This window comes from Caenorhabditis remanei, chromosome II (assembly GCF_010183535.1).
Source record: "Caenorhabditis remanei strain PX506 chromosome II, whole genome shotgun sequence".
In the NCBI taxonomy this organism is placed as follows: domain Eukaryota; kingdom Metazoa; phylum Nematoda; class Chromadorea; order Rhabditida; family Rhabditidae; genus Caenorhabditis; species Caenorhabditis remanei.
The window spans coordinates 5,904,778-5,930,056 of NC_071329.1; the positions used below are offsets into that span (position 1 = coordinate 5,904,778).

Sequence of the window (25,279 nt, forward strand, 5' to 3'; positions counted from 1 at the left end):
TTTCATTGATAAATTAGATTACTTTTCATTGAAACACGGAGAAAAAATCTGAAAATTCATGAAAACCCGAGGAATTTTCCCGAATGTGTGCATTTTTGCGTGTCGCGACATGTCGAATATTCACAGATCGATGTTTGCGGACCGGTGAAAGAACCGCGCAAATTTCAAAATATACAGCTTTTTGAACTGTTCTTGATGAAAAACAAATATAGAAAGAACACTTTTAGTGAAATTAAAAGACCCTGCAATGATTTATCGAATTAGCCGAATTATAAATAGAAATGAGAGATTGATTGATACAGACTGTATGAATATGAACATGAATAAATTAGGCACAATATTGTCAAAATTACACATCATAATGTCAAAATTATTAGAGAAACTAGTATGAATGGGGGATAATACATATTGTTATTTTATTACTATTTCCGCCGCGAATTTCGGCTTCTTAACTCCTGATTTCTCCTCCTATTCTCTGCGTCAATTGCCTGTTGTTCGGCTTTCAGAGCCTTTTTGAGCTTCGCATCCTGTTCCTGCTTCTCCGTCTTCTCTCTGGCTATCCTCTTGACCTCATCTTTTTCGAATTTCTGCGCCCACATCGATCTCAACGTAGTCTTGATCTGACATGCGTACGGCAAGAATAACCAACCGGAGAGTGTAGAGAACTGAAGTTTTTTTTCAAAGAAAGATTAATCAAAAATCAATTTTTTCTTACGATGTGTAGGCAAAGATTCGGGAGAAGCTCGTAGACCATAGTCCAGCATTCAGGAGCCTTTGCAACACTGAGCACTGGATGAGCGACAGGAACGCCAATTGCCGCATGACCAATAGTGAAGAGGAACGCGTAGATCACAGCAATCGAGATGATACGTCCTTGGAATAGTTCGAGAAGCACACGAAGCGCGAGACCACCGAGGAAATCGCAGAGCATGACGATCGGCAGTGGTTTCTAAAAGATTTTTGATAAAATGTATGTTTGCAAATCGGGAAATCTCAATATTATGAGCTGAAAATATATCAAAATGTAGATCTCGGCGAGTTCTCTCGTTAATGTGCCGCAGGCCGGGAGAATGGCCAAAAAAGCTATTCTAGCCCGGCCCGCGGCACATTAACGATCCTAGATCCGGCCCACAGTAAGTCACAGGCATAGAACTCGCCGAGATCTACATTTTAGTATATTTTCCAGCTCATAATAATGCGTTTTAAGTGAGTTGCGAGCGTGCCCGATTTGCAAGTATAACATCGCTGAAAAACCCGATACCGTGTACTTGAAAAGACACCCGAGCGGTTTAGTTTTCAGGAAAACGTCTTGGGCGGTCACAATGAAGAAGAACGAGCAGAATAGTGCTCCGGCGAATTGTAGCGAAAGAACGGCGAGACAATCCTCATCGCCGACTCGTCCAGTCACGAATTCCTCAGCGACAATCATCGCATTCTCTCCGTGTCTTCGGTTCAACTTCTGGAATATCACTTGATTGACTACAACCATCGGGAACATTCCATAGTAGCCGAATGCGCGGAACATTAGTTCTGGAAGGGAAAATATAGGTTTTAGGCATTCTTGCTATGGACTAAGCTACCCTCTGTGTAGTGGCAGACACCGAACGAGAATGCGGCGATGATCTCGTAGAAGTAGTCTCGTTTCATAGAAAGTTGAGCTATCTAAAAAAATTTTTATAATTATTCAAGTGTTTCAAAGGAAAATCGAACCTTTCTGAAGAAAAGCACAGCCAAAATGAGTATTAAATTGTAGACTAGACACGAGACTAATGTATCCTTCCATTCTTGTCGCATACCGGCCGCGTACATTGTTGCATTGTAGGCAAATTCGAGGACATTGAACTTTTCGTCCGCTTCATCCATTTTATGACTGAAAATTCATAAAATAGGTTAAAGATATGCAAAATTGATGAGAAGTGGAGCAAAAATCCGATTTCCCCCCGAGATATCAATACGAAAAAGAGTACCGCCGAAAAAATAGATCAAATGCGAAATTCCGAGCTAAAAAACATGAAACAATTGTTCTTTTATTTGGAAATCAAGTTAAATCGATGATTTTTAGCATTTTTGCGTATTGAATTCATAATTTTCAGATAAAATTCAGCAAAAATGACCTTTTGACGCTGAAAATCGGTCTGAAAGAGCTTAAACTATTTAGCTTCTAGAAAATTTCGAAATTCCAAATCTGTGCACTTTTGCGTGTCAAATGTTCACACTTTGGTGCTTACGGACTCATGAAAAAACCGCGAAAATTCAAAACTATGGGGCTTAAAAGAGCACGTTTTGATAGAGAACAGTATGAATTTTCAGCAGTGACACTTGAGCAATTTTTCATTTTACACGAATTACATTAATATGACAAGATAATTAAATACAGTACACCAGAGTAAGAAAATTGAGTAAAAATACAAATCACAGGTTAAAATTGCTTTTTCATCGGTTATTCCTTGGTCTCAGATTATAGCCATGGTTCCATTGCTCTATTTGCGAATCTATCCGCTCATTCAGCTCATCCTCTAGCTCTTCATCGTATCTCTGTTGCCAAATCGATTCACATTTTGACGGCGGCGTTCTGAGCATTTTTGACGCAAAAATCCAGCCGAGGAAAGGCAAGGTCTACAAAAATAATTAGTTCAAGTTAAATGAATTTTCTTACCATATGTATAATAAATGGGATTGGCCAACTGTTAATATTAATGGCTTTCATACAACCGAGAAGACGGGATAAGGTGATGAACAGTTTTTTGATCAGAAAAACGGAATAAGAAAACGAAAAGAAAGATTAACCTTAGAACATGATGTAAATCAACGAGCTCTTTCGATTGGTAACTTCCTTTTTATTGTACGATCAAAATGAAATGAGTTATTTTGAATTTCGTCAAAAATGAAGTTCAAAAGTGGCGAATTCGTCAGATTCGTTTCTCGCAGACAGTTTTTTGATCAGAAAAACGGAATAAGAAAACGAAAAGAAAGATTAACCTTAGAACATGATGTAAATCAACGAGCTCTTTCGATTGGTAACTTCCTTTTTATTGTACGATCAAAATGAAATGAGTTATTTTGAATTTCGTCAAAAATGAAGTTCAAAAGTGGCGAATTCGTCAGATTCGTTTCTCGCAGACAGTTTTTTGATTAGAAAAACGGAATAAGAAAACGAAAAGAAAGATTAATCATAGAACATGATGTAAATCAACGAGCTCTTTCGATTGGTAACTTCCTTTTTATTGTACGATCAAAATGAAATGAGTTATTTTGAATTTCGTCAAAAATGAAGTTCAAAAGTGGCGAATTCGTCAGATTCGTTTCTCGCAGACAGTTTTTTGATTAGAAAAACGGAATAAGAAAACGAAAAGAAAGATTAACCATAGAACATGATGTAAATCAACGAGCTCTTTCGATTGGTAACTTCCTTTTTATTGTACGATCAAAATGAAATGAGTTATTTTGAATTTCGTCAAAAATGAAGCTCAAAAGTGGCGAATTCGTCAGATTCGTTTCTCGCAGACAGTTTTTTGATCAGAAAAACGGAATAAGAAAACGAAAAGAAAGATTAACCATAGAACATGATGTAAATCAACGAGCTCTTTCGATTGGTAACTTCCTTTTTATTGTACGATCAAAATGAAATGAGTTATTTTGAATTTCGTCAAAAATGAAGTTCAAAAGTGGCGAATTCGTCAGATTCGTTTCTCGCAGACAGTTTTTTGATTAGAAAAACGGAATAAGAAAACGAAAAGAAAGATTAACCATAGAACATGATGTAAATCAACGAGCTCTTTCGATTGGTAACTTCCTTTTTATTGTACGATCAAAATGAAATGAGTTATTTTGAATTTCGTCAAAAATGAAGCTCAAAAGTGGCGAATTCGTCAGATTCGTTTCTCGCAGACAGTTTTTTGATCAGAAAAACGGAATAAGAAAACGAAAAGAAAGATTAACCATAGAACATGATGTAAATCAACGAGCTCTTTCGATTGGTAACTTCCTTTTTATTGTACGATCAAAATGAAATGAGTTATTTTGAATTTCGTCAAAAATGAAGTTCAAAAGTGGCGAATTCGTCAGATTCGTTTCTCGCAGACAGTTTTTTGATTAGAAAAACGGAATAAGAAAACGAAAAGAAAGATTAACCATAGAACATGATGTAAATCAACGAGCTCTTTCGATTGGTAACTTCCTTTTTATTGTACGATCAAAATGAAATGAGTTATTTTGAATTTCGTCAAAAATGAAGCTCAAAAGTGGCGAATTCGTCAGATTCGTTTCTCGCAGACAGTTTTTTGATCAGAAAAACGGAATAAGAAAACGAAAAGAAAGATTAACCATAGAACATGATGTAAATCAACGAGCTCTTTCGATTGGTAACTTCCTTTTTATTGTACGATCAAAATGAAATGAGTTATTTTGAATTTCGTCAAAAATGAAGTTCAAAAGTGGCGAATTCGTCAGATTCGTTTCTCGCAGACAGTTTTTTGATTAGAAAAACGGAATAAGAAAACGAAAAGAAAGATTAACCATAGAACATGATGTAAATCAACGAGCTCTTTCGATTGGTAACTTCCTTTTTATTGTACGATCAAAATGAAATGAGTTATTTTGAATTTCGTCAAAAATGAAGCTCAAAAGTGGCGAATTCGTCAGATTCGTTTCTCGCAGACAGTTTTTTGATCAGAAAAACGGAATAAGAAAACGAAAAGAAAGATTAACCATAGAACATGATGTAAATCAACGAGCTCTTTCGATTGGTAACTTCCTTTTTATTGTACGATCAAAATGAAATGAGTTATTTTGAATTTCGTCAAAAATGAAGCTCAAAAGTGGCGAATTCGTCAGATTCGTTTCTCGCAGACAGTTTTTTGATCAGAAAAACGGAATAAGAAAACGAAAAGAAAGATTAACCATAGAACATGATGTAAATCAACGAGCTCTTTCGATTGGTAACTTCCTTTTTATTGTACGATCAAAATGAAATGAGTTATTTTGAATTTCGTCAAAAATGAAGTTCAAAAGTGGCGAATTCGTCAGATTCGTTTCTCGCAGACAGTTTTTTGATCAGAAAAACGGAATAAGAAAACGAAAAGAAAGATTAACCTTAGAACATGATGTAAATCAACGAGCTCTTTCGATTGGTAACTTCCTTTTTATTGTACGATCAAAATGAAATGAGTTATTTTGAATTTCGTCAAAAATGAAGCTCAAAAGTGGCGAATTCGTCAGATTCGTTTCTCGCAGACAGTTTTTTGATCAGAAAAACGGAATAAGAAAACGAAAAGAAAGATTAACCTTAGAACATGATGTAAATCAACGAGCTCTTTCGATTGGTAACTTCCTGTTTATTGTACGATCAAAATGAAATGAGTTATTTTGAATTTCGTCAAAAATGAAGTTCAAAAGTGGCGAATTCGTCAGATTCGTTTCTCGCAGACAGTTTTTTGATCAGAAAAACGGAATAAGAAAACGAAAAGAAAGATTAACCATAGAACATGATGTAAATCAACGAGCTCTTTCGATTGGTAACTTCCTTTTATTGTACGATCAAAATGAAATGAGTTATTTTGAATTTCGTCAAAAATGAAGTTCAAAAGTGGCGAATTCGTCAGATTCGTTTCTCGCAGACAGTTTTTTGATTAGAAAAACGGAATAAGAAAACGAAAAGAAAGATTAACCATAGAACATGATGTAAATCAACGAGCTCTTTCGATTGGTAACTTCCTTTTTATTGTACGATCAAAATGAAATGAGTTATTTTGAATTTCGTCAAAAATGAAGCTCAAAAGTGGCGAATTCGTCAGATTCGTTTCTCGCAGACAGTTTTTTGATCAGAAAAACGGAATAAGAAAACGAAAAGAAAGATTAACCATAGAACATGATGTAAATCAACGAGCTCTTTCGATTGGTAACTTCCTTTTTATTGTACGATCAAAATGAAATGAGTTATTTTGAATTTCGTCAAAAATGAAGTTCAAAAGTGGCGAATTCGTCAGATTCGTTTCTCGCAGACAGTTTTTTGATTAGAAAAACGGAATAAGAAAACGAAAAGAAAGATTAACCATAGAACATGATGTAAATCAACGAGCTCTTTCGATTGGTAACTTCCTTTTTATTGTACGATCAAAATGAAATGAGTTATTTTGAATTTCGTCAAAAATGAAGCTCAAAAGTGGCGAATTCGTCAGATTCGTTTCTCGCAGACAGTTTTTTGATCAGAAAAACGGAATAAGAAAACGAAAAGAAAGATTAACCATAGAACATGATGTAAATCAACGAGCTCTTTCGATTGGTAACTTCCTTTTTATTGTACGATCAAAATGAAATGAGTTATTTTGAATTTCGTCAAAAATGAAGCTCAAAAGTGGCGAATTCGTCAGATTCGTTTCTCGCAGACAGTTTTTTGATCAGAAAAACGGAATAAGAAAACGAAAAGAAAGATTAACTATAGAACATGATGTAAATCAACGAGCTCTTTCGATTGGTAACTTCCTTTTTATTGTACGATCAAAATGAAATGAGTTATTTTGAATTTCGTCAAAAATGAAGCTCAAAAGTGGCGAATTCGTCAGATTCGTTTCTCGCAGACAGTTTTTTGATCAGAAAAACGGAATAAGAAAACGAAAAGAAAGATTAACCTTAGAACATGATGTAAATCAACGAGCTCTTTCGATTGGTAACTTCCTGTTTATTGTACGATCAAAATGAAATGAGTTATTTTGAATTTCGTCAAAAATGAAGTTCAAAAGTGGCGAATTCGTCAGATTCGTTTCTCGCAGACAGTTTTTTGATTAGAAAAACGGAATAAGAAAACGAAAAGAAAGATTAACCATAGAACATGATGTAAATCAACGAGCTCTTTCGATTGGTAACTTCCTTTTTATTGTACGATCAAAATGAAATGAGTTATTTTGAATTTCGTCAAAAATGAAGCTCAAAAGTGGCGAATTCGTCAGATTCGTTTCTCGCAGACAGTTTTTTGATCAGAAAAACGGAATAAGAAAACGAAAAGAAAGATTAACCATAGAACATGATGTAAATCAACGAGCTCTTTCGATTGGTAACTTCCTTTTTATTGTACGATCAAAATGAAATGAGTTATTTTGAATTTCGTCAAAAATGAAGCTCAAAAGTGGCGAATTCGTCAGATTCGTTTCTCGCAGACAGTTTTTTGATCAGAAAAACGGAATAAGAAAACGAAAAGAAAGATTAACTATAGAACATGATGTAAATCAACGAGCTCTTTCGATTGGTAACTTCCTTTTTATTGTACGATCAAAATGAAATGAGTTATTTTGAATTTCGTCAAAAATGAAGCTCAAAAGTGGCGAATTCGTCAGATTCGTTTCTCGCAGACAGTTTTTTGATCAGAAAAACGGAATAAGAAAACGAAAAGAAAGATTAACCTTAGAACATGATGTAAATCAACGAGCTCTTTCGATTGGTAACTTCCTGTTTATTGTACGATCAAAATGAAATGAGTTATTTTGAATTTCGTCAAAAATGAAGTTCAAAAGTGGCGAATTCGTCAGATTCGTTTCTCGCAGACAGTTTTTTGATCAGAAAAACGGAATAAGAAAACGAAAAGAAAGATTAACCATAGAACATGATGTAAATCAACGAGCTCTTTCGATTGGTAACTTCCTTTTTATTGTACGATCAAAATGAAATGAGTTATTTTGAATTTCGTCAAAAATGAAGCTCAAAAGTGGCGAATTCGTCAGATTCGTTTCTCGCAGACAGTTTTTTGATCAGAAAAACGGAATAAGAAAACGAAAAGAAAGATTAACCATAGAACATGATGTAAATCAACGAGCTCTTTCGATTGGTAACTTCCTTTTTATTGTACGATCAAAATGAAATGAGTTATTTTGAATTTCGTCAAAAATGAAGTTCAAAAGTGGCGAATTCGTCAGATTCGTTTCTCGCAGACAGTTTTTTGATCAGAAAAACGGAATAAGAAAACGAAAAGAAAGATTAACTATAGAACATGATGTAAATCAACGAGCTCTTTCGATTGGTAACTTCCTTTTATTGTACGATCAAAATGAAATGAGTTATTTTGAATTTCGTCAAAAATGAAGCTCAAAAGTGGCGAATTCGTCAGATTCGTTTCTCGCAGACAGTTTTTTGATCAGAAAAACGGAATAAGAAAACGAAAAGAAAGATTAACCATAGAACATGATGTAAATCAACGAGCTCTTTCGATTGGTAACTTCCTGTTTATTGTACGATCAAAATGAAATGAGTTATTTTGAATTTCGTCAAAAATGAAGTTCAAAAGTGGCGAATTCGTCAGATTCGTTTCTCGCAGACAGTTTTTTGATCAGAAAAACGGAATAAGAAAACGAAAAGAAAGATTAACCATAGAACATGATGTAAATCAACGAGCTCTTTCGATTGGTAACTTCCTGTTTATTGTACGATCAAAATGAAATGAGTTATTTTGAATTTCGTCAAAAATGAAGTTCAAAAGTGGCGAATTCGTCAGATTCGTTTCTCGCAGACAGTTTTTTGATCAGAAAAACGGAATAAGAAAACGAAAAGAAAGATTAACCATAGAACATGATGTAAATCAACGAGCTCTTTCGATTGGTAACTTCCTGTTTATTGTACGATCAAAATGAAATGAGTTATTTTGAATTTCGTCAAAAATGAAGTTCAAAAGTGGCGAATTCGTCAGATTCGTTTCTCGCAGACAGTTTTTTGATCAGAAAAACGGAATAAGAAAACGAAAAGAAAGATTAACCATAGAACATGATGTAAATCAACGAGCTCTTTCGATTGGTAACTTCCTTTTTATTGTACGATCAAAATGAAATGAGTTATTTTGAATTTCGTCAAAAATGAAGTTCAAAAGTGGCGAATTCGTCAGATTCGTTTCTCGCAGACAGTTTTTTGATTAGAAAAACGGAATAAGAAAACGAAAAGAAAGATTAACCATAGAACATGATGTAAATCAACGAGCTCTTTCGATTGGTAACTTCCTGTTTATTGTACGATCAAAATGAAATGAGTTATTTTGAATTTCGTCAAAAATGAAGTTCAAAAGTGGCGAATTCGTCAAATTCGTTTCTCGCAGACAGTTTTTTGATCAGAAAAACGGAATAAGAAAACGAAAAGAAAGATTAACTATAGAACATGATGTAAATCAACGAGCTCTTTCGATTGGTAACTTCCTTTTTATTGTACGATCAAAATGAAATGAGTTATTTTGAATTTCGTCAAAAATGAAGCTCAAAAGTGGCGAATTCGTCAGATTCGTTTCTCGCAGACAGTTTTTTGATCAGAAAAACGGAATAAGAAAACGAAAAGAAAGATTAACCATAGAACATGATGTAAATCAACGAGCTCTTTCGATTGGTAACTTCCTGTTTATTGTACGATCAAAATGAAATGAGTTATTTTGAATTTCGTCAAAAATGAAGTTCAAAAGTGGCGAATTCGTCAAATTCGTTTCTCGCAGACAGTTTTTTGATCAGAAAAACGGAATAAGAAAACGAAAAGAAAGATTAACTATAGAACATGATGTAAATCAACGAGCTCTTTCGATTGGTAACTTCCTTTTTATTGTACGATCAAAATGAAATGAGTTATTTTGAATTTCGTCAAAAATGAAGCTCAAAAGTGGCGAATTCGTCAGATTCGTTTCTCGCAGACAGTTTTTTGATCAGAAAAACGGAATAAGAAAACGAAAAGAAAGATTAACCATAGAACATGATGTAAATCAACGAGCTCTTTCGATTGGTAACTTCCTTTTTATTGTACGATCAAAATGAAATGAGTTATTTTGAATTTAGTCAAAAATGAAGTTCAAAAGTGGCGAATTCGTCAAATTCGTTTCTCGCAGACAGTTTTTTGATCAGAAAAACGGAATAAGAAAACGAAAAGAAAGATTAACCATAGAACATGATGTAAATCAACGAGCTCTTTCGATTGGTAACTTCCTTTTTATTGTACGATCAAAATGAAATGAGTTATTTTGAATTTCGTCAAAAATGAAGCTCAAAAGTGGCGAATTCGTCAGATTCGTTTCTCGCAGACAGTTTTTTGATCAGAAAAACGGAATAAGAAAACGAAAAGAAAGATTAACCATAGAACATGATGTAAATCAACGAGCTCTTTCGATTGGTAACTTCCTTTTTATTGTACGATCAAAATGAAATGAGTTATTTTGAATTTCGTCAAAAATGAAGCTCAAAAGTGGCGAATTCGTCAGATTCGTTTCTCGCAGACAGTTTTTTGATCAGAAAAACGGAATAAGAAAACGAAAAGAAAGATTAACCATAGAACATGATGTAAATCAACGAGCTCTTTCGATTGGTAACTTCCTTTTTATTGTACGATCAAAATGAAATGAGTTATTTTGAATTTAGTCAAAAATGAAGTTCAAAAGTGGCGAATTCGTCAAATTCGTTTCTCGCAGACAGTTTTTTGATCAGAAAAACGGAATAAGAAAACGAAAAGAAAGATTAACCATAGAACATGATGTAAATCAACGAGCTCTTTCGATTGGTAACTTCCTTTTTATTGTACGATCAAAATGAAATGAGTTATTTTGAATTTCGTCAAAAATGAAGCTCAAAAGTGGCGAATTCGTCAGATTCGTTTCTCGCAGACAGTTTTTTGATCAGAAAAACGGAATAAGAAAACGAAAAGAAAGATTAACCATAGAACATGATGTAAATCAACGAGCTCTTTCGATTGGTAACTTCCTTTTTATTGTACGATCAAAATGAAATGAGTTATTTTGAATTTAGTCAAAAATGAAGTTCAAAAGTGGCGAATTCGTCAAATTCGTTTCTCGCAGACAGTTTTTTGATCAGAAAAACGGAATAAGAAAACGAAAAGAAAGATTAACCATAGAACATGATGTAAATCAACGAGCTCTTTCGATTGGTAACTTCCTTTTTATTGTACGATCAAAATGAAATGAGTTATTTTGAATTTCGTCAAAAATGAAGCTCAAAAGTGGCGAATTCGTCAGATTCGTTTCTCGCAGACAGTTTTTTGATCAGAAAAACGGAATAAGAAAACGAAAAGAAAGATTAACCATAGAACATGATGTAAATCAACGAGCTCTTTCGATTGGTAACTTCCTTTTTATTGTACGATCAAAATGAAATGAGTTATTTTGAATTTCGTCAAAAATGAAGCTTCAAAAGTGGCGAATTCGTCAAATTCGTTTCTCGCAGACAGTTTTTTGATCAGAAAAACGGAATAAGAAAACGAAAAGAAAGATTAACCATAGAACATGATGTAAATCAACGAGCTCTTTCGATTGGTAACTTCCTTTTATTGTACGATCAAAATGAAATGAGTTATTTTGAATTTCGTCAAAAATGAAGCTCAAAAGTGGCGAATTCGTCAGATTCGTTTCTCGCAGACAGTTTTTTGATCAGAAAAACGGAATAAGAAAACGAAAAGAAAGATTAACCATAGAACATGATGTAAATCAACGAGCTCTTTCGATTGGTAACTTCCTTTTTATTGTACGATCAAAATGAAATGAGTTATTTTGAATTTCGTCAAAAATGAAGCTCAAAAGTGGCGAATTCGTCAGATTCGTTTCTCGCAGACAGTTTTTTGATCAGAAAAACGGAATAAGAAAACGAAAAGAAAGATTAACCATAGAACATGATGTAAATCAACGAGCTCTTTCGATTGGTAACTTCCTTTTTATTGTACGATCAAAATGAAATGAGTTATTTTGAATTTCGTCAAAAATGAAGCTCAAAAGTGGCGAATTCGTCAGATTCGTTTCTCGCAGACAGTTTTTTGATCAGAAAAACGGAATAAGAAAACGAAAAGAAAGATTAACCATAGAACATGATGTAAATCAACGAGCTCTTTCGATTGGTAACTTCCTTTTATTGTACGATCAAAATGAAATGAGTTATTTTGAATTTAGTCAAAAATGAAGTTCAAAAGTGGCGAATTCGTCAGATTCGTTTCTCGCAGACAGTTTTTTGATCAGAAAAACGGAATAAGAAAACGAAAAGAAAGATTAACCATAGAACATGATGTAAATCAACGAGCTCTTTCGATTGGTAACTTCCTTTTTATTGTACGATCAAAATGAAATGAGTTATTTTGAATTTCGTCAAAAATGAAGCTCAAAAGTGGCGAATTCGTCAGATTCGTTTCTCGCAGACAGTTTTTTGATCAGAAAAACGGAATAAGAAAACGAAAAGAAAGATTAACCATAGAACATGATGTAAATCAACGAGCTCTTTCGATTGGTAACTTCCTTTTTATTGTACGATCAAAATGAAATGAGTTATTTTGAATTTCGTCAAAAATGAAGTTCAAAAGTGGCGAATTCGTCAAATTCGTTTCTCGCAGACAGTTTTTTGATCAGAAAAACGGAATAAGAAAACGAAAAGAAAGATTAACCATAGAACATGATGTAAATCAACGAGCTCTTTCGATTGGTAACTTCCTTTTTATTGTACGATCAAAATGAAATGAGTTATTTTGAATTTCGTCAAAAATGAAGCTCAAAAGTGGCGAATTCGTCAGATTCGTTTCTCGCAGACAGTTTTTTGATCAGAAAAACGGAATAAGAAAACGAAAAGAAAGATTAACCATAGAACATGATGTAAATCAACGAGCTCTTTCGATTGGTAACTTCCTTTTTATTGTACGATCAAAATGAAATGAGTTATTTTGAATTTCGTCAAAAATGAAGCTCAAAAGTGGCGAATTCGTCAAGATTCGTTTCTCGCAGACAGTTTTTTGATCAGAAAAACGGAATAAGAAAACGAAAAGAAAGATTAACCATAGAACATGATGTAAATCAACGAGCTCTTTCGATTGGTAACTTCCTTTTTATTGTACGATCAAAATGAAATGAGTTATTTTGAATTTCGTCAAAAATGAAGCTCAAAAGTGGCGAATTCGTCAGATTCGTTTCTCGCAGACAGTTTTTTGATCAGAAAAACGGAATAAGAAAACGAAAAGAAAGATTAACCATAGAACATGATGTAAATCAACGAGCTCTTTCGATTGGTAACTTCCTTTTTATTGTACGATCAAAATGAAATGAGTTATTTTGAATTTCGTCAAAAATGAAGCTCAAAAGTGGCGAATTCGTCAGATTCGTTTCTCGCAGACAGTTTTTTGATCAGAAAAACGGAATAAGAAAACGAAAAGAAAGATTAACCATAGAACATGATGTAAATCAACGAGCTCTTTCGATTGGTAACTTCCTTTTTATTGTACGATCAAAATGAAATGAGTTATTTTGAATTTCGTCAAAAATGAAGTTCAAAAGTGGCGAATTCGTCAGATTCGTTTCTCGCAGACAGTTTTTTGATCAGAAAAACGGAATAAGAAAACGAAAAGAAAGATTAACCATAGAACATGATGTAAATCAACGAGCTCTTTCGATTGGTAACTTCCTTTTTATTGTACGATCAAAATGAAATGAGTTATTTTGAATTTCGTCAAAAATGAAGCTCAAAAGTGGCGAATTCGTCAGATTCGTTTCTCGCAGACAGTTTTTTGATCAGAAAAACGGAATAAGAAAACGAAAAGAAAGATTAACCATAGAACATGATGTAAATCAACGAGCTCTTTCGATTGGTAACTTCCTTTTTATTGTACGATCAAAATGAAATGAGTTATTTTGAATTTCGTCAAAAATGAAGCTCAAAAGTGGCGAATTCGTCAGATTCGTTTCTCGCAGACAGTTTTTTGATCAGAAAAACGGAATAAGAAAACGAAAAGAAAGATTAACCATAGAACATGATGTAAATCAACGAGCTCTTTCGATTGGTAACTTCCTTTTTATTGTACGATCAAAATGAAATGAGTTATTTTGAATTTCGTCAAAAATGAAGTTCAAAAGTGGCGAATTCGTCAGATTCGTTTCTCGCAGACAGTTTTTTGATCAGAAAAACGGAATAAGAAAACGAAAAGAAAGATTAACCATAGAACATGATGTAAATCAACGAGCTCTTTCGATTGGTAACTTCCTTTTTATTGTACGATCAAAATGAAATGAGTTATTTTGAATTTCGTCAAAAATGAAGTTCAAAAGTGGCGAATTCGTCAAATTCGTTTCTCGCAGACAGTTTTTTGATCAGAAAAACGGAATAAGAAAACGAAAAGAAAGATTAACCATAGAACATGATGTAAATCAACGAGCTCTTTCGATTGGTAACTTCCTTTTTATTGTACGATCAAAATGAAATGAGTTATTTTGAATTTCGTCAAAAATGAAGTTCAAAAGTGGCGAATTCGTCAGATTCGTTTCTCGCAGACAGTTTTTTGATCAGAAAAACGGAATAAGAAAACGAAAAGAAAGATTAACCATAGAACATGATGTAAATCAACGAGCTCTTTCGATTGGTAACTTCCTGTTTATTGTACGATCAAAATGAAATGAGTTATTTTGAATTTCGTCAAAAATGAAGTTCAAAAGTGGCGAATTCGTCAAATTCGTTTCTCGCAGACAGTTTTTTGATCAGAAAAACGGAATAAGAAAACGAAAAGAAAGATTAACCATAGAACATGATGTAAATCAACGAGCTCTTTCGATTGGTAACTTCCTTTTTATTGTACGATCAAAATGAAATGAGTTATTTTGAATTTCGTCAAAAATGAAGTTCAAAAGTGGCGAATTCGTCAGATTCGTTTCTCGCAGACAGTTTTTTGATCAGAAAAACGGAATAAGAAAACGAAAAGAAAGATTAACCATAGAACATGATGTAAATCAACGAGCTCTTTCGATTGGTAACTTCCTTTTTATTGTACGATCAAAATGAAATGAGTTATTTTGAATTTCGTCAAAAATGAAGTTCAAAAGTGGCGAATTCGTCAAATTCGTTTCTCGCAGACAGTTTTTTGATCAGAAAAACGGAATAAGAAAACGAAAAGAAAGATTAACCATAGAACATGATGTAAATCAACGAGCTCTTTCGATTGGTAACTTCCTTTTTATTGTACGATCAAAATGAAATGAGTTATTTTGAATTTCGTCAAAAATGAAGTTCAAAAGTGGCGAATTCGTCAGATTCGTTTCTCGCAGACAGTTTTTGATCAGAAAAACGGAATAAGAAAACGAAAAGAAAGATTAACCATAGAACATGATGTAAATCAACGAGCTCTTTCGATTGGTAACTTCCTTTTTATTGTACGATCAAAATGAAATGAGTTATTTTGAATTTCGTCAAAAATGAAGTTCAAAAGTGGCGAATTCGTCAGATTCGTTTCTCGCAGACAGTTTTTTGATCAGAAAAACGGAATAAGAAAACGAAAAGAAAGATTAACCATAGAACATGATGTAAATCAACGAGCTCTTTCGATTGGTAACTTCCTTTTTATTGTACGATCAAAATGAAATGAGTTATTTTGAATTTCGTCAAAAATGAAGTTCAAAAGTGGCGAATTCGTCAGATTCGTTTCTCGCAGACAGTTTTTTGATCAGAAAAACGGAATAAGAAAACGAAAAGAAAGATTAACCATAGAACATGATGTAAATCAACGAGCTCTTTCGATTGGTAACTTCCTTTTTATTGTACGATCAAAATGAAATGAGTTATTTTGAATTTCGTCAAAAATGAAGTTCAAAAGTGGCGAATTCGTCAGATTCGTTTCTCGCAGACAGTTTTTTGATCAGAAAAACGGAATAAGAAAACGAAAAGAAAGATTAACCATAGAACATGATGTAAATCAACGAGCTCTTTCGATTGGTAACTTCCTTTTTATTGTACGATCAAAATGAAATGAGTTATTTTGAATTTCGTCAAAAATGAAGCTCAAAAGTGGCGAATTCGTCAGATTCGTTTCTCGCAGACAGTTTTTTGATTAGAAAAACGGAATAAGAAAACGAAAAGAAAGATTAACCATAGAACATGATGTAAATCAACGAGCTCTTTCGATTGGTAACTTCCTTTTTATTGTACGATCAAAATGAAATGAGTTATTTTGAATTTCGTCAAAAATGAAGTTCAAAAGTGGCGAATTCGTCAGATTCGTTTCTCGCAGACAGTTTTTTGATCAGAAAAACGGAATAAGAAAACGAAAAGAAAGATTAACCATAGAACATGATGTAAATCAACGAGCTCTTTCGATTGGTAACTTCCTTTTTATTGTACGATCAAAATGAAATGAGTTATTTTGAATTTCGTCAAAAATGAAGCTCAAAAGTGGCGAATTCGTCAGATTCGTTTCTCGCAGACAGTTTTTTGATTAGAAAAACGGAATAAGAAAACGAAAAGAAAGATTAACCATAGAACATGATGTAAATCAACGAGCTCTTTCGATTGGTAACTTCCTTTTATTGTACGATCAAAATGAAATGAGTTATTTTGAATTTCGTCAAAAATGAAGTTCAAAAGTGGCGAATTCGTCAGATTCGTTTCTCGCAGACAGTTTTTTGATCAGAAAAACGGAATAAGAAAACGAAAAGAAAGATTAACCATTAGAACATGATGTAAATCAACGAGCTCTTTCGATTGGTAACTTCCTTTTTATTGTACGATCAAAATGAAATGAGTTATTTTGAATTTCGTCAAAAATGAAGTTCAAAAGTGGCGAATTCGTCAGATTCGTTTCTCGCAGACAGTTTTTTGATTAGAAAAACGGAATAAGAAAACGAAAAGAAAGATTAACCATAGAACATGATGTAAATCAACGAGCTCTTTCGATTGGTAACTTCCTTTTTATTGTACGATCAAAATGAAATGAGTTATTTTGAATTTCGTCAAAAATGAAGTTCAAAAGTGGCGAATTCGTCAGATTCGTTTCTCGCAGACAGTTTTTTGATTAGAAAACGGAATAAGAAAACGAAAAGAAAGATTAACCATAGAACATGATGTAAATCAACGAGCTCTTTCGATTGGTAACTTCCTTTTTATTGTACGATCAAAATGAAATGAGTTATTTTGAATTTCGTCAAAAATGAAGTTCAAAAGTGGCGAATTCGTCAGATTCGTTTCTCGCAGACAGTTTTTTGATCAGAAAACGGAATAAGAAAACGAAAAGAAAGATTAACCATAGAACATGATGTAAATCAACGAGCTCTTTCGATTGGTAACTTCCTTTTTATTGTACGATCAAAATGAAATGAGTTATTTTGAATTTCGTCAAAAATGAAGTTCAAAAGTGGCGAATTCGTCAGATTCGTTTCTCGCAGACAGTTTTTTGATTAGAAAACTGGAATAAGAAAACGAAAAGAAAGATTAACCATAGAACATGATGTAAATCAACGAGCTCTTTCGATTGGTAACTTCCTTTTTATTGTACGATCAAAATGAAATGAGTTATTTTGAATTTCGTCAAAAATGAAGTTCAAAAGTGGCGAATTCGTCAGATTCGTTTCTCGCAGACAGTTTTTTGATTAGAAAATTGGAATAAGAAAACGAAAAGAAAGATTAACCTATAGAACATGATGTAAATCAACGAGCTCTTTCGATTGGTAACTTCCTTTTTATTGTACGATCAAAATGAAATGAGTTATTTTGAATTTCGTCAAAAATGAAGTTCAAAAGTGGCGAATTCGTCAGATTCGTTTCTCGCAGACAGTTTTTTGATCAGAAAACGGAATAAGAAAACGAAAAGAAAGATTAACCATAGAACATGATGTAAATCAACGAGCTCTTTCGATTGGTAACTTCCTTTTTATTGTACGATCAAAATGAAATGAGTTATTTTGAATTTCGTCAAAAATGAAGTTCAAAAGTGGCGAATTCGTCAAGATTCGTTTCTCGCAGACAGTTTTTTGATCAGAAAAACGGAATAAGAAAACGAAAAGAAAGATTAACCATAGAACATGATGTAAATCAACGAGCTCTTTCGATTGGTAACTTCCTTTTTATTGTACGATCAAAATGAAATGAGTTATTTTGAATTTAGTCAAAAATGAAGTTCAAAAGTGGCGAATTCGTCAGATTCGTTTCTCGCAGACAGTTTTTTGATCAGAAAAACGGAATAAGAAAACGAAAAGAAAGATTAACCTTAGAACATGATGTAAATCAACGAGCTCTTTCGATTGGTAACTTCCTTTTTATTGTACGATCAAAATGAAATGAGTTATTTTGAATTTAGTCAAAAATGAAGTTCAAAAGTGGCGAATTCGTCAAATTCGTTTCTCGCAGACAGTTTTTTGATCAGAAAACGGAATAAGAAAACGAAAAGAAAGATTAACCTATAGAACATGATGTAAATCAACGAGCTCTTTCGATTGGTAACTTCCTTTTTATTGTACGATCAAAATGAAATGAGTTATTTTGAATTTCGTCAAAAATGAAGTTCAAAAGTGGCGAATTCGTCAAATTCGTTTCTCGCAGACAGTTTTTTGATTAGAAAATTGGAATAAGAAAACGAAAAGAAAGATTAACCATAGAACATGATGTAAATCAACGAGCTCTTTCGATTGGTAACTTCCTTTTTATTGTACGATCAAAATGAAATGAGTTATTTTGAATTTCGTCAAAAATGAAGTTCAAAAGTGGCGAATTCGTCAAATTCGTTTCTCGCAGACAGTTTTTTGATCAGAAAAACGGAATAAGAAAACGAAAAGAAAGATTAACCTTAGAACATGATGTAAATCAACGAGCTCTTTCGATTGGTAACTTCCTTTTTATTGTACGATCAAAATGAAATGAGTTATTTTGAATTTCGTCAAAAATGAAGTTCAAAAGTGGCGAATTCGTCAAATTCGTTTCTCGCAGACAGTTTTTTGATTAGAAAATTGGAATAAGAAAACGAAAAGAAAGATTAACCATAGAACATGATGTAAATCAACGAGCTCTTTCGATTGGTAACTTCCTTTTTATTGTACGATCAAAATGAAATGAGTTATTTTGAATTTCGTCAAAAATGAAGCTCAAAAGTGGCGAATTCGTCAGATTCGTTTCTCGCAGACAGTTTTTTGATTAGAAAATTGGAATAAGAAAACGAAAAGAAAGATTAACCATAGAACATGATGTAAATCAACGAGCTCTTTCGATTGGTAACTTCCTTTTTATTGTACGATCAAAATGAAATGAGTTGTTTTGAATTTAGTCAAAAATGAAGTTCAAAAGTGGCGAATTCGTCAGATTCGTTTCTCGCAGACAGTTTTTTGATCAGAAAAACGGAATAAGAAAACGAAAAGAAAGATTAACCTTAGAACATGATGTAAATCAACGAGCTCTTTCTATTGGTAACTTCCTTTTTATTGTACGATCAAAATGAAATGAGTTATTTTGAATTTCGTCAAAAATGAAGTTCAAAAGTGGCGAATTCGTCAAATTCGTTTCTCGCAGACAGTTTTTTGATTAGAAAATTGGAATAAGAAAACGAAAAGAAAGATTAACCATAGAACATGATGTAAATCAACGAGCTCTTTCTATTGGTAACTTCCTTTTTATTGTACGATCAAAATGAAATGAGTTATTTTGAATTTCGTCAAAAATGAAGCTCAAAAGTGGCGAATTCGTCAGATTCGTTTCTCGCAGACAGTTTTTTGATTAGAAAATTGGAATAAGAAAACGAAAAGAAAGATTAACCGATAGAACATGATGTAAATCAACGAGCTCTTTCGATTGGTAACTTCCTTTTTATTGTACGATCAAAATGAAATGAGTTATTTTGAATTTAGTCAAAATGAAGTTCAAAAGTGGCGAATTCGTCAGATTCGTTTCTCGCAGACAGTTTTTTGATCAGAAAAACGGAATAAGAAAACGAAAAGAAAGATTAACCGATAGAACATGATGTAAATCAACGAGCTCTTTCGATTGGTAACTTCCTTTTTATTGTACGATCAAAATGAAATGAGTTATTTTGAATTTAGTCAAAAATGAAGTTCAAAAGTGGCGAATTCGTCAGATTCGTTTCTCGCAGACAGTTTTTTGATTAGAAAATTGGAATAAGAAAACGAAAAGAAAGATTAACCGATAGAACATGATGTAAATCAACGAGCTCTTTCGATTGGTAACTTCCTTTTTATTGTACGATCAAAATGAAATGAGTTATTTTGAATTTAGTCAAAAATGAAGTTCAAAAGTGGCGAATTCGTCAGATTCGTTTCTCGCAGACAGTTTTTTGATCAGAAAAACGGAATAAGAAAACGAAAAGAAAGATTAACCATAGAACATGATGTAAATCAACGAGCTCTTTCGATTGGTAACTTCCTTTTTATTGTACGATCAAAATGAAATGAGTTATTTTGAATTTCGTCAAAAATGAAGCTCAAAAGTGGCGAATTCGTCAGATTCGTTTCTCGCAGACAGTTTTTTGATCAGAAAAACGGAATAAGAAAACGAAAAGAAAGATTAACCATAGAACATGATGTAAATCAACGAGCTCTTTCTATTGGTAACTTCCTTTTTATTGTACGATCAAAATGAAATGAGTTATTTTGAATTTCGTCAAAAATGAAGCTCAAAAGTGGCGAATTCGTCAGATTCGTTTCTCGCAGACAGTTTTTTGATTAGAAAATTGGAATAAGAAAACGAAAAGAAAGATTAACCATAGAACATGATGTAAATCAACGAGCTCTTTCTATTGGTAACTTCCTTTTTATTGTACGATCAAAAGGAAATGAGTTATTTTGAATTTCGTCAAAAATGAAGCTCAAAAGTGGCGAATTCGTCAGATTCGTTTCTCGCAGACAGTTTTTTGATTAGAAAATTGGAATAAGAAAACGAAAAGAAAGATTAACCATAGAACATGATGTAAATCAACGAGCTCTTTCGATTGGTAACTTCCTTTTTATTGTACGATCAAAATGAAATGAGTTATTTTGAATTTCGTCAAAAATGAAGCTCAAAAGTGGCGAATTCGTCAGATTCGTTTCTCGCAGACAGTTTTTTGATCAGAAAAACGGAATAAGAAAACGAAAAGAAAGATTAACCATAGAACATGATGTAAATCAACGAGCTCTTTCGATTGGTAACTTCCTTTTTATTGTACGATCAAAATGAAATGAGTTATTTTGAATTTAGTCAAAAATGAAGTTCAAAAGTGGCGAATTCGTCAGATTCGTTTCTCGCAGACAGTTTTTTGATCAGAAAAACGGAATAAGAAAACGAAAAGAAAGATTAACCATAGAACATGATGTAAATCAACGAGCTCTTTCGATTGGTAACTTCCTTTTTATTGTACGATCAAAATGAAATGAGTTATTTTGAATTTCGTCAAAAATGAAGCTCAAAAGTGGCGAATTCGTCAGATTCGTTTCTCGCAGACAGTTTTTGATCAGAAAAACGGAATAAGAAAACGAAAAGAAAGATTAACCTTAGAACATGATGTAAATCAACGAGCTCTTTCGATTGGTAACTTCCTTTTTATTGTTCGATCAAAATGAAATGAGTTATTTTGAATTTCGTCAAAAATGAAGCTCAAAAGTGGCGAATTCGTCAGATTCGTTTCTCGCAGACAGTTTTTTGATCAGAAAAACGGAATAAGAAAACGAAAAGAAAGATTAACCATAGAACATGATGTAAATCAACGAGCTATTTCGATTGGTAACTTCCTTTTTATTGTACGATCAAAATGAAATGAGTTATTTTGAATTTCGTCAAAAATGAAGTTCAAAAGTGGCGAATTCGTCAGATTCGTTTCTCGCAGACAGTTTTTTGATCAGAAAAACGGAATAAGAAAACGAAAAGAAAGATTAACCTTAGAACATGATGTAAATCAACGAGCTCTTTCGATTGGTAACTTCCTTTTTATTGTTCGATCAAAATGAAATGAGTTATTTTGAATTTCGTCAAAAATGAAGCTCAAAAGTGGCGAATTCGTCAGATTCGTTTCTCGCAGACAGTTTTTTGATTAGAAAATTGGAATAAGAAAACGAAAAGAAAGATTAACCATAGAACATGATGTAAATCAACGAGCTATTTCGATTGGTAACTTCCTTTTTATTGTACGATCAAAATGAAATGAGTTATTTTGAATTTCGTCAAAAATGAAGTTCAAAAGTGGCGAATTCGTCAGATTCGTTTCTCGCAGACAGTTTTTTGATCAGAAAAACGGAATAAGAAAACGAAAAGAAAGATTAACCTTAGAACATGATGTAAATCAACGAGCTCTTTCGATTGGTAACTTCCTTTTTATTGTTCGATCAAAATGAAATGAGTTATTTTGAATTTCGTCAAAAATGAAGCTCAAAAGTGGCGAATTCGTCAGATTCGTTTCTCGCAGACAGTTTTTTGATTAGAAAATTGGAATAAGAAAACGAAAAGAAAGATTAACCATAGAACATGATGTAAATCAACGAGCTATTTCGATTGGTAACTTCCTTTTTATTGTACGATCAAAATGAAATGAGTTATTTTGAATTTCGTCAAAAATGAAGTTCAAAAGTGGCGAATTCGTCAGATTCGTTTCTCGCAGACAGTTTTTTGATTAGAAAATTGGAATAAGAAAACGAAAAGAAAGATTAACCATAGAACATGATGTAAATCAACGAGCTCTTTCGATTGGTAACTTCCTTTTTATTGTACGATCAAAATGAAATGAGTTATTTTGAATTTCGTCAAAAATGAAGTTCAAAAGTGGCGAATTCGTCAGATTCGTTTCTCGCAGACAGTTTTTTGATCAGAAAAACGGAATAAGAAAACGAAAAGAAAGATTAACCTTAGAACATGATGTAAATCAACGAGCTCTTTCTATTGGTGGTTTCCTTTTTATTGTTCGATCAAAATGAAATGAGTTATTTTGAATTTCGTCAAAAATGAAGCTCAAAAGTGGCGAATTCGTCAGATTCGTTTCTCGCAGACAGTTTTTTGATTAGAAAATTGGAATAAGAAAACGAAAAGAAAGATTAACCATAGAACATGATGTAAATCAACGAGCTATTTCGATTGGTAACTTCCTTTTTATTGTACGATCAAAATGAAATGAGTTATTTTGAATTTCGTCAAAAATGAAGTTCAAAAGTGGCGAATTCGTCAGATTCGTTTCTCGCAGACAGTTTTTTGATTAGAAAATTGGAATAAGAAAACGAAAAGAAAGATTAACCATAGAACATGATGTAAATCAACGAGCTCTTTCTATTGGTGGTTTCCTTTTTATTGTACGATCAAAAGGAAATGAGTTATTTTGAATTTCGTCAAAAATGAAGCTCAAAAGTGGCGAATTCGTCAGATTCGTTTCTCGCAGACAGTTTTTTGATTAGAAAATTGGAATAAGAAAACGAAAAGAAAGATTAACCATAGAACATGATGTAAATCAACGAGCTCTTTCGATTGGTAACTTCCTTTTTATTGTACGATCAAAAGGAAATGAGTTATTTTGAATTTCGTCAAAAATGAAGCTCAAAAGTGGCGAATTCGTCAGATTCGTTTCTCGCAGACAGTTTTTTGATTAGAAAATTGGAATAAGAAAACGAAAAGAAAGATTAACCATAGAACATGATGTAAATCAACGAGCTCTTTCGATTGGTAACTTCCTTTTTATTGTACGATCAAAATGAAATGAGTTATTTTGAATTTCGTCAAAAATGAAGCTCAAAAGTGGCGAATTCGTCAGATTCGTTTCTCGCAGACAGTTTTTTGATTAGAAAATTGGAATAAGAAAACGAAAAGAAAGATTAACCATAGAACATGATGTAAATCAACGAGCTCTTTCTATTGGTGGTTTCCTTTTTATTGTACGATCAAAAGGAAATGAGTTATTTTGAATTTCGTCAAAAATGAAGCTCAAAAGTGGCGAATTCGTCAGATTCGTTTCTCGCAGACAGTTTTTTGATTAGAAAATTGGAATAAGAAAACGAAAAGAAAGATTAACCATAGAACATGATGTAAATCAACGAGCTCTTTCGATTGGTAACTTCCTTTTTATTGTACGATCAAAAGGAAATGAGTTATTTTGAATTTCGTCAAAAATGAAGCTCAAAAGTGGCGAATTCGTCAGATTCGTTTCTCGCAGACAGTTTTTTGATTAGAAAATTGGAATATGAAAACGAAAAGAAAGATTAACCATAGAACATGATGTAAATCAACGAGCTCTTTCGATTGGTAACTTCCTTTTTATTGTACGATCAAAAGGAAATGAGTTATTTTGAATTTCGTCAAAAATGAAGCTCAAAAGTGGCGAATTCGTCAGATTCGTTTCTCGCAGACAGTTTTTTGATCAGAAAAACGGAATAAGAAAACGAAAAGAAAGATTAACCATAGAACATGATGTAAATCAACGAGCTCTTTCGATTGGTAACTTCCTTTTTATTGTACGATCAAAATGAAATGAGTTATTTTGAATTTAGTCAAAAATGAAGTTCAAAAGTGGCGAATTCGTCAGATTCGTTTCTCGCAGACAGTTTTTTGATCAGAAAAACGGAATAAGAAAACGAAAAGAAAGATTAACCATAGAACATGATGTAAATCAACGAGCTCTTTCGATTGGTAACTTCCTTTTTATTGTACGATCAAAATGAAATGAGTTATTTTGAATTTAGTCAAAAATAAAGTTCAAAAGTGGCGAATTCGTCAAATTCGTTTCTCGCAGACAGTTTTTTGATTAGAAAAACGGAATAAGAAAACGAAAAGAAAGATTAACCTTAGAACATGATGTAAATCAACGAGCTCTTTCGATTGGTAACTTCCTTTTTATTGTACGATCAAAATGAAATGAGTTATTTTGAATTTCGTCAAAAATAAAGTTCAAAAGTGGCGAATTCGTCAAATTCGTTTCTCGCAGACAGTTTTTTGATTAGAAAAACGGAATAAGAAAACGAAAAGAAAGATTAACCATAGAACATGATGTAAATCAACGAGCTCTTTCGATTGGTAACTTCCTTTTTATTGTACGATCAAAATGAAATGAGTTATTTTGAATTTAGTCAAAAATGAAGTTCAAAAGTGGCGAATTCGTCAGATTCGTTTCTCGCAGACAGTTTTTTGATCAGAAAAACGGAATAAGAAAACGAAAAGAAAGATTAACCATAGAACATGATGTAAATCAACGAGCTCTTTCGATTGGTAACTTCCTTTTTATTGTTTGATCAAAATGAAATGAGTTATTTTGAATTTCGTCAAAAATGAAGCTCAAAAGTGGCGAATTCGTCAGATTCGTTTCTCGCAGACAGTTTTTTGATCAGAAAAACGGAATAAGAAAACGAAAAGAAAGATTAACCATAGAACATGATGTAAATCAACGAGCTCTTTCGATTGGTAACTTCCTTTTTATTGTTCGATCAAAATGAAATGAGTTATTTTGAATTTCGTCAAAAATGAAGCTCAAAAGTGGCGAATTCGTCAGATTCGTTTCTCGCAGACAGTTTTTTGATTAGAAAATTGGAATAAGAAAACGAAAAGAAAGATTAACCATAGAACATGATGTAAATCAACGAGCTATT

The 25,279-nt window shown here is 32.9% G+C and overlaps 1 protein-coding gene across 1 annotated transcript; it reads right to left on the reverse strand.

The window, feature by feature from the left end:
• Positions 1 to 422: 422 nt before the first annotated feature.
• Positions 423 to 1,863, reverse strand: GCK72_004765 (uncharacterized protein; the record flags this gene model as incomplete). The annotated part of the gene is made up of 5 exons (XM_053724881.1): positions 423 to 665; positions 716 to 949; positions 1,262 to 1,530; positions 1,581 to 1,662; positions 1,711 to 1,863. 5 exons carry the CDS (start codon positions 1,861 to 1,863, stop codon positions 423 to 425), a joined length of 981 nt encoding a protein of 326 aa, XP_053589075.1.
• Between the last annotated feature and the right edge of the window lie 23,416 nt (positions 1,864 to 25,279).